We start from the raw sequence: 12,317 nt of genomic DNA, 5'->3' as shown, positions 1-12,317 counted from the left end.
CCCCATACCTGTCGTTCCCCATACCCCCTTCCCCAAAAATATTACTGTAGCGGATGTCGCATTGTCAGGAGCTTTTTACTCTACCTAGTCGAGGCTAGTGGAAGGGCTAGTAGTTTCTACCACCTTTGCACATTATTTATTCTGATCTTACTCGGGATGCTTTGTTATTGCAGTGGGTTGAACATAATTACCCTTTCCTCCATCTATATGTCCTTATTATCAGCCTTGGTCGAAGAAAATACTTCCTAATTGTACTATTTGGTCGCACGCACGCATGCATGCATGCACAAACGGAGGTGGATACTTTGAGACCTGGGAAGGCTATGTTCCACCTTCTGAAACCTGTGTATGTTGATAACAACAACACACACCAACCAACCAACCCTCCCAAGCTTATTTGCTGCGCTCATCTGATTTATACAGCCTCAGTCTCATGATATTCCGTCTGTGAATAAAATGTCCTAATTACATGGAGTGTAAATTGTACTATCCTCCAGATGTGAATTCAAACACTAATGCCAAACCAGATCATGTCAAGTTTGTAAAATTCTGACCTGAAGTCCACTTGGCTTTATCCACACGGGCAGGATCTGTGCATAGCTTCGCTTGCTTGGGGGTGGCACAGGGAAGGGACTTTGAGAGTCGTCGACTCCATATGGATTCTCCTTGTGATCTGTGAGTGATGAATGGGAAGAATTCATCAAATAAATTCATTTTTACTCTCCAGCATCTGATAAGCTGATGAGGAATTGTGGCGGGAAACAATATATAACTTCTCTATCCTCATTAACCCTTCCCTAAATGTTAAATCTTTGTGTGTGTGTGTGTGTGTGTGTGTGTGCGTGCGCGTGCGTACACGTACCATATGTATGTAAGTATGTATAAGGAACAATGATTAGTGACAGAAATACATGTCTTCATCTTTTCCCACAGTGGTGTGTGACTCATTTGTGCTGTATAAGATGATGAAATCTCACGATATGTGATGGACATACAAACATAGAATTTCACCACCTGGATGGAAATTTTAAAAGGGCTCCATTAGTTTTTGCGCAACAATGTCATGAATCGTCATGTCGTGTTTCAAAACGATTTGGCCGGAGGAGTAGGGAAAAAATAATGTTAATGGACCCAAGGAAAGGAAGGAAGAATGGACTGACTGAAGCACATCGTTATAGCTTCAACAGCTCATCTCGACTTCGTTGTAGACGAGCTAACAATCAACAAACCAACCGCCAAGTAACAAAGAAAAAGAGGTGTGAGAGAAGGGGGAAATCACAATAACCTGAAAAATCAAGCGTTTGGGAATTGGGTCATTTGGGGTAGAAGAGATCATGAGTATGGATGGCGGATGACCTGAGGAAGTGGTGACAGCTGTCTTGAAGCCCCGAAGGGAAGAATGGAACTGAACGTACTGGGGAAATAGGTTCCACAGGGGAGAGAAAAGAGGAACAAATGAGTGGAGGTGAGCATTGAGACTGGATTTGGGGAGTTTAACAAGAACAGGGTTACTCACAGACCGTGGGCACCCTGCGGACACCTGGGAGGGACAGAGCCAAGAGAGGGCAGAGGGTGTAAGACCATTCACTTGTTGCTTCAGGGGTATTGTCCCACTGACGTACTATCAGTGCTTTATTTGCCTTCTACCCTCCATCACCCTTGCTATTTTCTGAAACTTGACATGTCAGACAAAAAAGTGCATTTTTTAAAAGCAAGAGTCGTTTTTCCAACGGAGTGAGGTTCAAGTCCATCGTATTAAAGCTTACATTTACAAAACTCCCAAGGCCTTTTTATTTGGGGATGGGTTCTCCAAATCTTTCTAGAAATGCTTGCTTACCATAGGATGAGTAGTATTAGCTTGAACATGCATTGCTATGAAGACAAGTGTGTGGTATTTACATCTGCTGAATATGAACTGAAGAACAGGAAGGCAATAGAAAATATTATCGACCAAAGCGATGCTTTTCACAAAACTCAGCCCACAGCATTTGCCATTTGGAACCACTAGTGTTACACCCGCTATCATGGATCGCGAATTCTCACTCTGTCCATGGCTGGCAGCATGGCCTAGAGGTAGGCAGACTCACCTCAGCTATCTAACCTGGGTTCAAATCTCGGCCCAGCTATAAACTTATCCAGGTGTTCCACAACTCGGGCCATCCCCTGACGTCAGTGTCTGTGCCATTACCCGGATGGTCGTTAAACTGAGTATCCCATCTGCCAGCATTAGTTGGTGGATGTTTGAGATCCCACAGTGTCCTTTGTGAAGAGTAGGTGAGCTACAATGGCCTGCACATTTTTTTTCCCCCTCTCCCCCTCCAAATTTTCACATTTTGATGCTACCTGAGCATTTCATGATGTATGTAATCACCTGTATGTAATCAGTGTAAAAATTCAGCTCCCCCACCTATATAAAAGGTTTTAAGGAGAAAAACACTTGGTTAACCAACAAGGCAAACATGAAGACCAAGGAACTTTCCAAAGAAGTCAGACATGAAGTGGTGAAGAAGCACCGTTCAGGAGAGGGTTATAAGACTTCAAATTTACTCATTATATCCCTTTGAGTACGGTGAAATCCATCTATATATATAAAACACAGTTTGTGTGTGTGTGTGTGTGATGTTACCGATAGACTCCTAAACGGAGAGGCTCACGTGCTTGATATTTGGCATAGACATGGCCATTGAGCCTGGGAAGAACATGGCCGACCTAAAAAAAATTATTTCATAATATTTTTTTACCATATTTTTACCTCAGCGCATTTCAGCGAGGCATATTATGCACGGAATCTGAGGCGGTGGCAGAGCAGCGCGCTGATTCGCTCAGAGCGATCACGTGATGTTCCTTGCCGCCATAAACTCACAGTTACGCGTTCGCACGTAATTCAGAGCGAAAAGCGATTGCGTTTTTTCACATTTCAGCGAGGAACATTGCCATTCACACCACATAGGTTTTTTTTTCTTTCATCTTTAGATCCATATTTTTTTTCAGCGAGGAATATTATACACGGAATCTGAGGCGGTGGCAGAGCAGCGCGCTGATTCGCTCAGAGCGATCACGTGATGTTCCTTGCCGCCATAAACTCACAGCAAGTAGCATAGATTTGCATGGTGGTGGCAGCATCATGTTATGGGGCTGATTTTAATCAACAGAGACTGGAAAGCTCGTCAGGATAGAAGGGACAATGGCCGGTGCAACGTACAGGAAAATCCTTAATGAAAACCTGCCTGAGTCAGCCATGAATTTGAAACTGGATAGGAGATTCACATATCAGCAGGACAATGATCCGAAGCACAAAGATAAAGCCACACTGGAGTGGCTGAATAGAAGAAAATAAATGTTCTTCAGTGGCCCAGTCAAAGTCTTGACATGAACCCAATTGAACAAAACACGAATATTACAGTCCATCGACGATCTTCATCAACCTTGGCAGAACGATTTCAAAGATTTCACCATCTCACTGTGCAAAGCTGGTAGAGATCTTCCCATAAATACTCATCGCAGTCATTGCTGCAAAAGGTGCTTCCACTGAGTACTGACCTAAGGGGCTGAATACTTTTGCAACCAGTGAATTTTGATTCGTACATGTTTTTTGCAGGTATTCCTGACATGTAACCTTCTTCAACTATAACAGTGTTTAGTTTGACCTCTGTAATTATGAATAAAAGAGTTCATTTGGAAAAATTGTTTCTACATAATTCTTAATCTATCTATAATTCCAGTAATCTCTGTGTGTGTGTGTGTGTGTATGTGTGTGTGTCGTTTGTCTGTGACCGCTGTTTCTCGACAACCACGGGTCCGATATACTTGAAACTTGCCAGGTATATTGCTGGGGACCCGAGGATGTGCCTTTTCAAGGTTTCATATTAATCGGAGAAGTAGTTACCGAGCTATGGCGATTTATTTACCAAACTCCGCAAGCCGTTCGCTTTGGACCAAACCATTTCATGTAAATAGAGGGGGGGGATTGTCACCGTACTCGCAAGCCGTTCGCTTTGGCTTTGCGAATGGACCAAACCATTTCATGTAAATAGAGGGGGGGGATATAATTTTAGATATATATATAGTACGGGCATGCCCTAGTTCATCTAAATGCAGCATTATTGGAAGGGGTGAATACATTTGCAGGCCGCTGTTTGTCCAGCACAGCTGCGCCCCCAAGAAATGATGTAACCCGCAGCCATATTCTGCACACAAAAAGAAGAACTCCGCCAATGGACTTGTGACCAAAGAGGGTTAACAAACAACGTATGTAATAAATTTTTTGTAATTAATAGAAGGAAAGGAATTGAAGGAATTAACTGGCAATAAAAAATTGGTTTATCATGTGCAAGGAAAGGGGAGAGGAGGCGATAGAAGTTTGAATATTCCTGAACGGAGTCGGCATCGATCACTGGATCCAAGTCGAGCCACATTAAAATGCATGTTTCACATACTATGCAAGTGGTTGTTTCATGCTAAGGCAACTTACCCAATCCACTCACTCTGACTAGTTCAAAAGTGACTTGCACTGGAACTCAATTGACTGCGTACAAAAGTTTTTCCAAATGACATCCGACGACACAAGAATCATAATGCAGACAACCTTTAATTTGCAGAAACGGGAAAAGGAAATGTAAAATCGTGCTACACGTTTCTTGAAGACATGTTCCTGATACATTAGCGAGTCGGAGGCATTCTACAGGTCAGAGAGTTGGTGCCATGCATGTCCTGGTGTATGCCCTATAACACATCTTGACTTGTGCTAGATGTACCATTTTCCCCATTCCAACTGCTCTTTTGCCTTTACCTTATTTTGTGTCCCTCTATACATTTTTCCCTCCTTATTTGGCTAAAATATTTTTGGGATTTTGACTTGAGATATTATGAATGAATAAACTTGGTTTTGGACTTGAGATTTGGATTTGTCTTGCCAGGACTGCATCAATGGAGTTTCTTTATAACTAAAAGCTGACCTGGTGAGCTTAGTAGTGAGATGGTCACATTGCATTGACTGATGCACATGCACAGACACACCAGGTTACTTTGTTGGCATTTGTGTTCAATTTTGATTGACTATGAGGACTACTTCTATGACTACTAGTTGAAAGCAGGGGAGTTTTTGGCCCCAATTATTCCCAACTTCTTGTGGGGTCGGCCAGGGGAGTTTTTGGTGCAAGTGTTTCACGAACCGGTTGGCCAGACCTGACGGTTTGAAGAAGGTGGCAAGAATTTGGAAATTCTCCTGGAGATTGGTGCCACGTTTTCCCATCGGGTATGGGGATGGGATTTGAGAAGTTTAGCCATCTGGAGCTTGGTGTGCCATGTTTCCACAGATAAGATGCAGATATGGGTGTTCACCGATAGCCAAATGACCTCAGAAAGCTTTATTTCAACAGCTGAAAGGAATATATTGTTGTGGATATGAGAATTGTGTTTTTTTTTAATTGTGTAATGAATTGTAAAATATCACCCTCCTTCCTCCATTTGTTGTGTATAAAGGTCAAAGGTCGTTCCCGTAGTTATGCCATATACAATCACGTAGCCAATCATATATCCTTCTATACAGTTATCTCCTTATTCTATGTAGGTTAAGGCTCTGTTCCCACTAGTTAACGCTGCATTACACCAAATGAAATGAGATAGATTCCCTTTCATTCCCATTCCTAAAGCATCCATTGCCAACTGCATTTGGGCGGTTTTCTTCATCCCAAAACTCCATTGAGCACGCGGCCAGCTCGGAGAAGAAATGCGTGTCTCCACCTCGTCATAGAGGGGAGGAGTGAGCCAGTCCCGAACAACCAACCAAGTATAAGGGGTTTGGCTTGAGAGGGCGGAGAGAGAACAATCTGGGAGGTTCGCGAAGGTTCAAGGGTGGGGCTTATATAACCCGCGGGAGACGCCCCCACCTCAGATGAGATACAGAGGATGAGCCCTTGGAAAGCACGCGACGCACCTGAGACGAGCTGCGTGATCCAGGAGAGGAGAGAGGGATGTCCCATGAGCTTTAAACCACCACAGCTTTGAGCTTCGACGGCAGTTTCGACCGTGGCCGCGAAGGAACGGTGGCTGCTGAAGGTGCCGATCGAGAAGGGGGCGGCGGCTGCTCACTCCCGGCCCGACCGTGCTCCGGTTCCAGTTGGGCCTTCCCATTCCTCCTTCCAGTCATTCCTGCCTCCATTCCCCAGTCGTGTAAGTGTGCTCGTAGTCTGTCTTTTGTCTTGTCCTGGGGTACATAAGTAAGACTGCCATAGGTAAGCTAAGGTGCACTGTGTCCGCTTCTTCTTCTTCTGTTTTTATTTTATTATCCTTCCTCCTTGGTTTCTTTTAATTGTGTAAATATTAGTAATAAATTATATTTGTCTTTCATACCTTTTGCCTTCTTCTTCTTCACATCCGTCGTCTTTGTCTTTTCCAAATTGAATACATGTGGCACGATTTGGCCAACGTTCAGGATCGGGTCTAGTCATTGTTAACAGTTCGTGCCGCGGTTGCTTAAAACCGCTCGGCAATTAACATCTGTCCACCGTACGAACGGGGCTGTGCCACCGGCCTATCCGGAGGTCGCTGTACAGCGCCAGGGACCACGTCGGTCAGTTATAGAAGAGGGGATTAATCCCCCCTCTAAGGGGATCCGAGGCCGACGTTGGGTTCCGCAACATTTGGTGTCGGGAGCGAGATTCGGACCTGAAGCACGAATAGCTCGCTCAAATTTCGAGTGGGCCGAAATTTACTTTTATTTAACATCCTAAATTTGAAAATCGTGCCATGGATGGTCAAGGCGACGGGATGCCGGTGGGAGAGATAGAAGGGTTAGAGTCGACCCAGGACCCCAGGGAAATGTATGTGGGAGAAATGGAGGAGGAGAACAACGAGGAGGTGGTTGAGGAGGTATCAGGTGCACAAAATGGCGCCCTCGCGCACGTGGTTGCAGCGGCACCAAATTTAGCCGGGCCCGTGGTTGCAGAAGCACAAAATAGCGGCGCTGCGGCAGCCGAGTCCGCAGCACTGGTGAAATTGGACCTCTTTATGGCGCAATTCAGGGCATGCTTCGTGGTGCAAAGTAAAGAAATAGATGAAAAGATGGACAAATCAAGGGCAGAAATGGGGAACCAGATGGAAGGGATGGAAAGCAGAATGAGGGACGAAGCAAGGGGTACCAGTGAGCAATTGAGAGACGGGTTGGGTAGTCTAGAACAAAGTATGGGGGAGCGATTGGAAAATCGAATCGGGGGGCTCAGAAGCAAATTGGAGGGACTCGGAAGCAAATTGGAGGGATTCGGAAGCAGATTAGGGGACAAACTGGGGGGCATGGTTGGCCAAGCCAAAGAAATTAATGAGGGGTTGGAGAGGGACAGAGACAGCAGGTTTGGCGAGCAGGTCCCACGGGTGCACGAGGAGGTAAAGCGGGTCGAGGAGCACTGGTTGGGCGAAGTGGAGAAAAGCGCGGGTACAATGACGGGTGTAGAGATCGCGACCCGGGGTTTGGGGAAGCCGGCGACCGCTGAGGTAGGAGAGAAAATTTTATTAAAGCCAGCGGTCATCGAGGTGAATAAAGAAAGAGCAATAGTTATGGTTGAAATTGAAAAGACGACGGAGGTAGCCCGGGAATTGAAGGGAGAGATGGATATGGCTCAAAGTCTGAATACACATCCTGATGCCGTACTTGCTAATCCTTATAAAGATTTGCAGGTGCGTGTGGAGAAAAGGATCCCCCAGGTGAGCCGTGCTGTATGTTGTGCGGGTAGATTTTGTAGAAAAGTGTTCGGCGCGAAGAGAATTGTCATGCGATTGGGATCGATATGGCACCCGGGTGTTGGTGAAGGGTCCCGTGTGAGTGGAAATGGCGCGCGTGTGAGGAAAAAGTGTGGGTCAAAGAGTGAGCGTGTTATAAAGTGTGGGAGTGATACCGAGTGCGAGCGAGAATGCACGTCGGGGTGTACGGAATGTGACACAGGGAGTGAGAGCGATACGAAGTGTACGTGCGAGGGTGAGTGTGACACGGAGAGTAAGGTGGTGGTGGAACGTGTGCGAGGAAGCACACCTGAGTTGGTTGTGGCGCGGGTGTGGGAGAGCCCATCGGAGCGCGTTAGTGGGTGGATGCAAGAGTGCACGCCCATGGTGAGTGGTACGGGGTACGTACCGAGTGGGGAGAATACGCAAGACGATGCGCGAGGTGTGTTAAGGAAGTGTGCGAACGGCGAGGATGCGCGGGAGGTGTGGTGTGTAACAGGGAGTGCGTTGGTGGAATGGACGGAGTGTGTGGAATGGACGGGCGGCGTTGGAACGCCGGGCTTGGTGAGTGTGGAAAGGGTCGCGTGTGCGTGTGGGCATGCGAGTAAGGCGTCGACGTTAACCGGGTTAGCAGTTAAGCCTAAGTCACACATAGGCGGATTTGTCGGCGACTACTGGCGACTGGAAAAATCGCCACCACCCGCCGACAATCGTAATGAAACCGTAATGGACGGTCTTCTGTAGTCGTGGATATCCTCCCCAGGTCGGCTGCAGTCGGCAAGAGCCGCAAAGGGGCCAAATATTTTTTTTAATGTTTAAAAACGGCGCGCTCAGTCGTCCTCAAAAAAGATCCGCCATGCTGTCGTGATGGAACCGCCATGCTGTCGTCGGTATCCGTAATAAGACCGTAAAGTGGCCGCAACCCAGTCGCTCATAGTCTTCCGCAATCGCCCCACCAGCTAGCACGGCAGAGATGCGAATGCCATACGGCCTTCCTGCGGCATCTTCCCGACTACGGGCCGACTGTTGCGGCTGCATATCGACTACAGAAGAACTGCCACGTCTCCCCTGCGGCTATGGGAGACTGACGACGACAGCAGTAGGACTAGTGGCGGCCGAGTTACGGCCATTGGCGACAGATACGACTGCCTGGCGACTGCGTTACGACATACCATGATTCCATGGCAAGACAGGATGGTGTGAGGGTCTCCGTGGAGTGAGGTGCTGTGGTGCCGACAAGGATATGGCTTTATTGTTTGGACTTGGGACTTTTGGGAACTTTATTTTTGGGACTTTGGTCCTTTGGAAACTTTATTTATGGGACTTGGGCCCAGTGGAAATAATTTGTTGGACTTTATTTCCATTCTCTCTCCCAGCAGAAAAGTTTGATTATTACATTACAATGATACATCTTTATTAACTTTATTATTGTACATTAAACATCTTTATGCTTCATGTCATACATCATAGAAATGAATAAAGTGAAATGTAAAATAGAGAAATAAAGATTTAAAAAGTTGTGTGAATCGTCTCCAATCGCCGGCGGTCTTATTGCAGTCTTGCGGACGTCGGAGTAAACCGCCACCCGGCCCCAATGCAGTCGCCACGATCCGCCAACGGTCGTAATCTAGCCGCCACGCTGCCGCCGTGCATCCGCAATGCAGTCGTCGTTGATCTTCAACAGTCGCCATCCCACTCGGGGCGTAGTCGTAATGCAGTCGCAATGTGGCCGCCTGCAGTCGCCATACTGCCGCCTGACCATATTTGACCGCCCGAAATCGCCAGTAGTCGCCGAAAAATCTTGATCGCCGGCAGTCGCCAGTAGTCGCCAAAATATCCGCCTATGTGTGACTTAGGCTTTAGGGTGACGGATAGCCGACGCGGGCGCTCGGTGCGCGGCACGCTTTGTTGGATGCGAAGCTTCGCGCGGATCGCGCTTTGTTGGATGCGAAGCTTCGCGCGGATCGCGCTTTGTTGGATGCTAGACCCCGCACGGTCGAGTCCGGGCCTTGTCGGGCAAGGCGACCGGCCCGGTTCAAGGGCAAGTAGGAGGAAGCGGAGCGGTGCCTCCTGGCGGGGACGGGGTTCCGACCGGGCGAGCCTCGGTCATCGGGCCCGGGACCGCAAGGTGCCGCGCCGAGATGGTGCGTGGAATCTCGGCCCGACCAAGCCCCCCCCCTGAACCGAATGCCGGACGGATTCAACCTGCAGGCGACCAAACCACCCGCGTTCATTGCTCGGCTGTGCGAAGCCGGGCTTTGAGAATGTAATGACGCACCGAGGCTCAAGTTTAATGGACGGTGATGATGATTGTGTTTTTGATCTGAAATTTAAAAAAGTGAATAGAATTGGCAGTGATTGGAAAATTTTTGATTTGCAGGAATTGGATGAACAAAATTGATAGCGATAGTGAGAGGTGCCCGATGTGGTGGGATGGCAACTCTGCCATCCCTCACAGCAGGGGCAAAGGAGCAGTAGCTATGGGGTTTGGCAGTGAAAACTAGCCCGGGAGGGTTAGGATAATGATAGGGATCTAGAGAAGATGACCATAGGTAACGGTAAGGTTAGGTAGCAACAGTGGACAGGTAGTCGGGAACATAGAGAGGGTAGTTGGATAATAATGACGAGGGAGCGCAATAATGTAAGGGGCGACGGGGAAGCGCGAGTTTTAGCAGGGCACCAGGTAGTTCAGATGATGCCGTGTGAGTGTTGGAGGTGTACTCAGGAGTGTATTGTGAGAAGGTGATTGTGAATGGTTTTGAGCGTGGAAGTGTATGGAGCAGTGCATGAGGAACGATTGTGGTTGTGCATTGTATTGAATGATTGAAGGAGCTTTGGAGGAAGGAGGGTGCAGGTGGCACCAGGTGAGATTGCACAGGTGTGCAACTGAACAGGTGGATGGAGCAGTGTATGAGTGAGTGATGGTGATGTGTGTTGTGTTGACCAAATGGTCCAGGGAGAAAGGAGGGTGCAGGAAGCACCAGTAGGAGTGATTGCACAGGTGTGCAACTGAACAGGTGTATGGAGTATGGAATATATGGGGTGGAGTGGATGGTGCGAAGGTGTGAATGGGGGAAGAGTGGACCCCTATCACGAATACCCGGGGAGGGTAGTGTAAGTGTTAGGTAGAGGGTACAGGTAAATTGTGGTTGGATATTGGCATCTGTGGTGCGTGGTGGAAGAATGGTATTTGGATGGGTGCATTAGTGACGTGGAAATGGCTGGGCGTTTGGCCTGTTAGTGTGTGTAGTTGGTTGAGCACTCCACCACTGTGAGGATGTCGGCCCGGTGAGGCCGCAGGTGGGCTCTGGGAGCCGGTAGAGTTGTGGATGGGGCCCGAGGATCCGGAGGACGGACCCGGGTAGCCCAGTGCCAGAGAGGGCACCAAGTGGGGAGAGTGCCAGAGGGCCTTCCCCAGTTAGATAGGTTAGGGTGAGGAGCAGGTAAGCTCGGAGGCAACTACAGTGGTGGAGGTGTGCAGGTGGGTAGACCTGCTGGGAGAGCTGCACGACCCAGCCCGGAAATTGTGCGAAGACACCAGGGAGTTGAACCGGGGGAGTGAGACCCCAAATTGAGGAAGCACCACAGTTTGTTCAATGGGAATTTGGTTCTTAAAACCGCATAGAGTGTAAGATGGCCAATGGTTTGGCAGGGAAAGACCCCAGGTAGTGTAAAGTGTATTAAAGTCATTTAGAAGGTAGTTAGGATTGAGATCTCCTCGCACCATCTACATCCACTCACCTGAGGTGACGAAACTCCGCACCATGCCATGTTTTGTTGTTATTTTATTGTGCAAATGTTTGGAATGTGAGATGCATCATGACGTGGGTGTGACATTGTGCTTTGTGTTCCATCTCTCCCTCCTTATGAGGATTGATGATGAATTGGTGATGGCAAATTTTGGTTAGAGGGATTGTGGGGACGAATTTGGTATAGTGGAAATATGGGGAAGACGTGACAGTAGTGACGAATTTGCAAATGTGTAGGTTTTTGTAAATACGGGGAGGGGCAAGGGGGGGTAGTGTAGGTCACATGTGGGGGGCGTACGGTAGGGGCGAGCATTTCTCACTTCGCTCTCCGTACGCACCTCGTCCTGCATTACCTTGTTTGATGTGTACCCTTGTGACCCTACCCCTCGCTCACCTGTCTTCTCCCCTCCCCCCCCCCCCCCCCTTGTCTCCCACCCGAGGACTGTGCGCCACTGGGCGCCGAGGGGAGCGTGCGGGAGTCCGCCAGTGTGTGCCCGAAACTCCCGCAACCAGCTGTCTGCATCGATGCACCATCGTATGGACCACATGTCTGTGGCTGAGCACTACTCATGGACCCCATGGGTTGGGGCGTGGCCCCTCTGCTGGAACCGGCCATGATGGCCCGAGATCTTGCTGGCGGACCTTGGTCACAGGGCACCTATGCCCCACAGGTGAACCCCCTAGTCGGCCCTGTAGGCCATAAATAAAAAATGGACACGTTTTGTGCAAGTTTATTTCCAGCAAATAAGCCGCCAGCAAAGAAGTTGACAACATCTGGAAGAGCATTAGCCAGCAGAGGGAGCCGAAGAGCAAGACCACCAGCAGGGTTTGGGTTTACTGTTTTTATTGAACTGT

At 48.3% G+C, this 12,317-nt stretch overlaps 1 protein-coding gene across 1 annotated transcript in view; it reads right to left on the bottom strand.

The window, feature by feature from the left end:
* Positions 1-12,317, bottom strand: part of LOC137420830 (integrator complex subunit 14-like) — a 94,196-nt gene that overhangs the window by 15,067 nt on the left and 66,812 nt on the right. Inside the window, exon 9 of the mRNA XM_078768981.1 lies at positions 555-673. Within this exon, the coding sequence (XP_078625107.1) occupies positions 555-673 (119 nt within the window). The remainder of the gene's footprint in view (positions 1-554; positions 674-12,317) is intronic.

Source organism: Myxine glutinosa, unplaced genomic scaffold, assembly GCF_964187855.1.
Source record: "Myxine glutinosa unplaced genomic scaffold, kmMyxGlut1.1 SCAFFOLD_806, whole genome shotgun sequence".
NCBI lineage: Eukaryota > Metazoa > Chordata > Myxini > Myxiniformes > Myxinidae > Myxine > Myxine glutinosa.
Note: the sequence above shows the minus strand (reverse complement) of the source record. Positions and strands in the feature narration are given on the sequence as shown.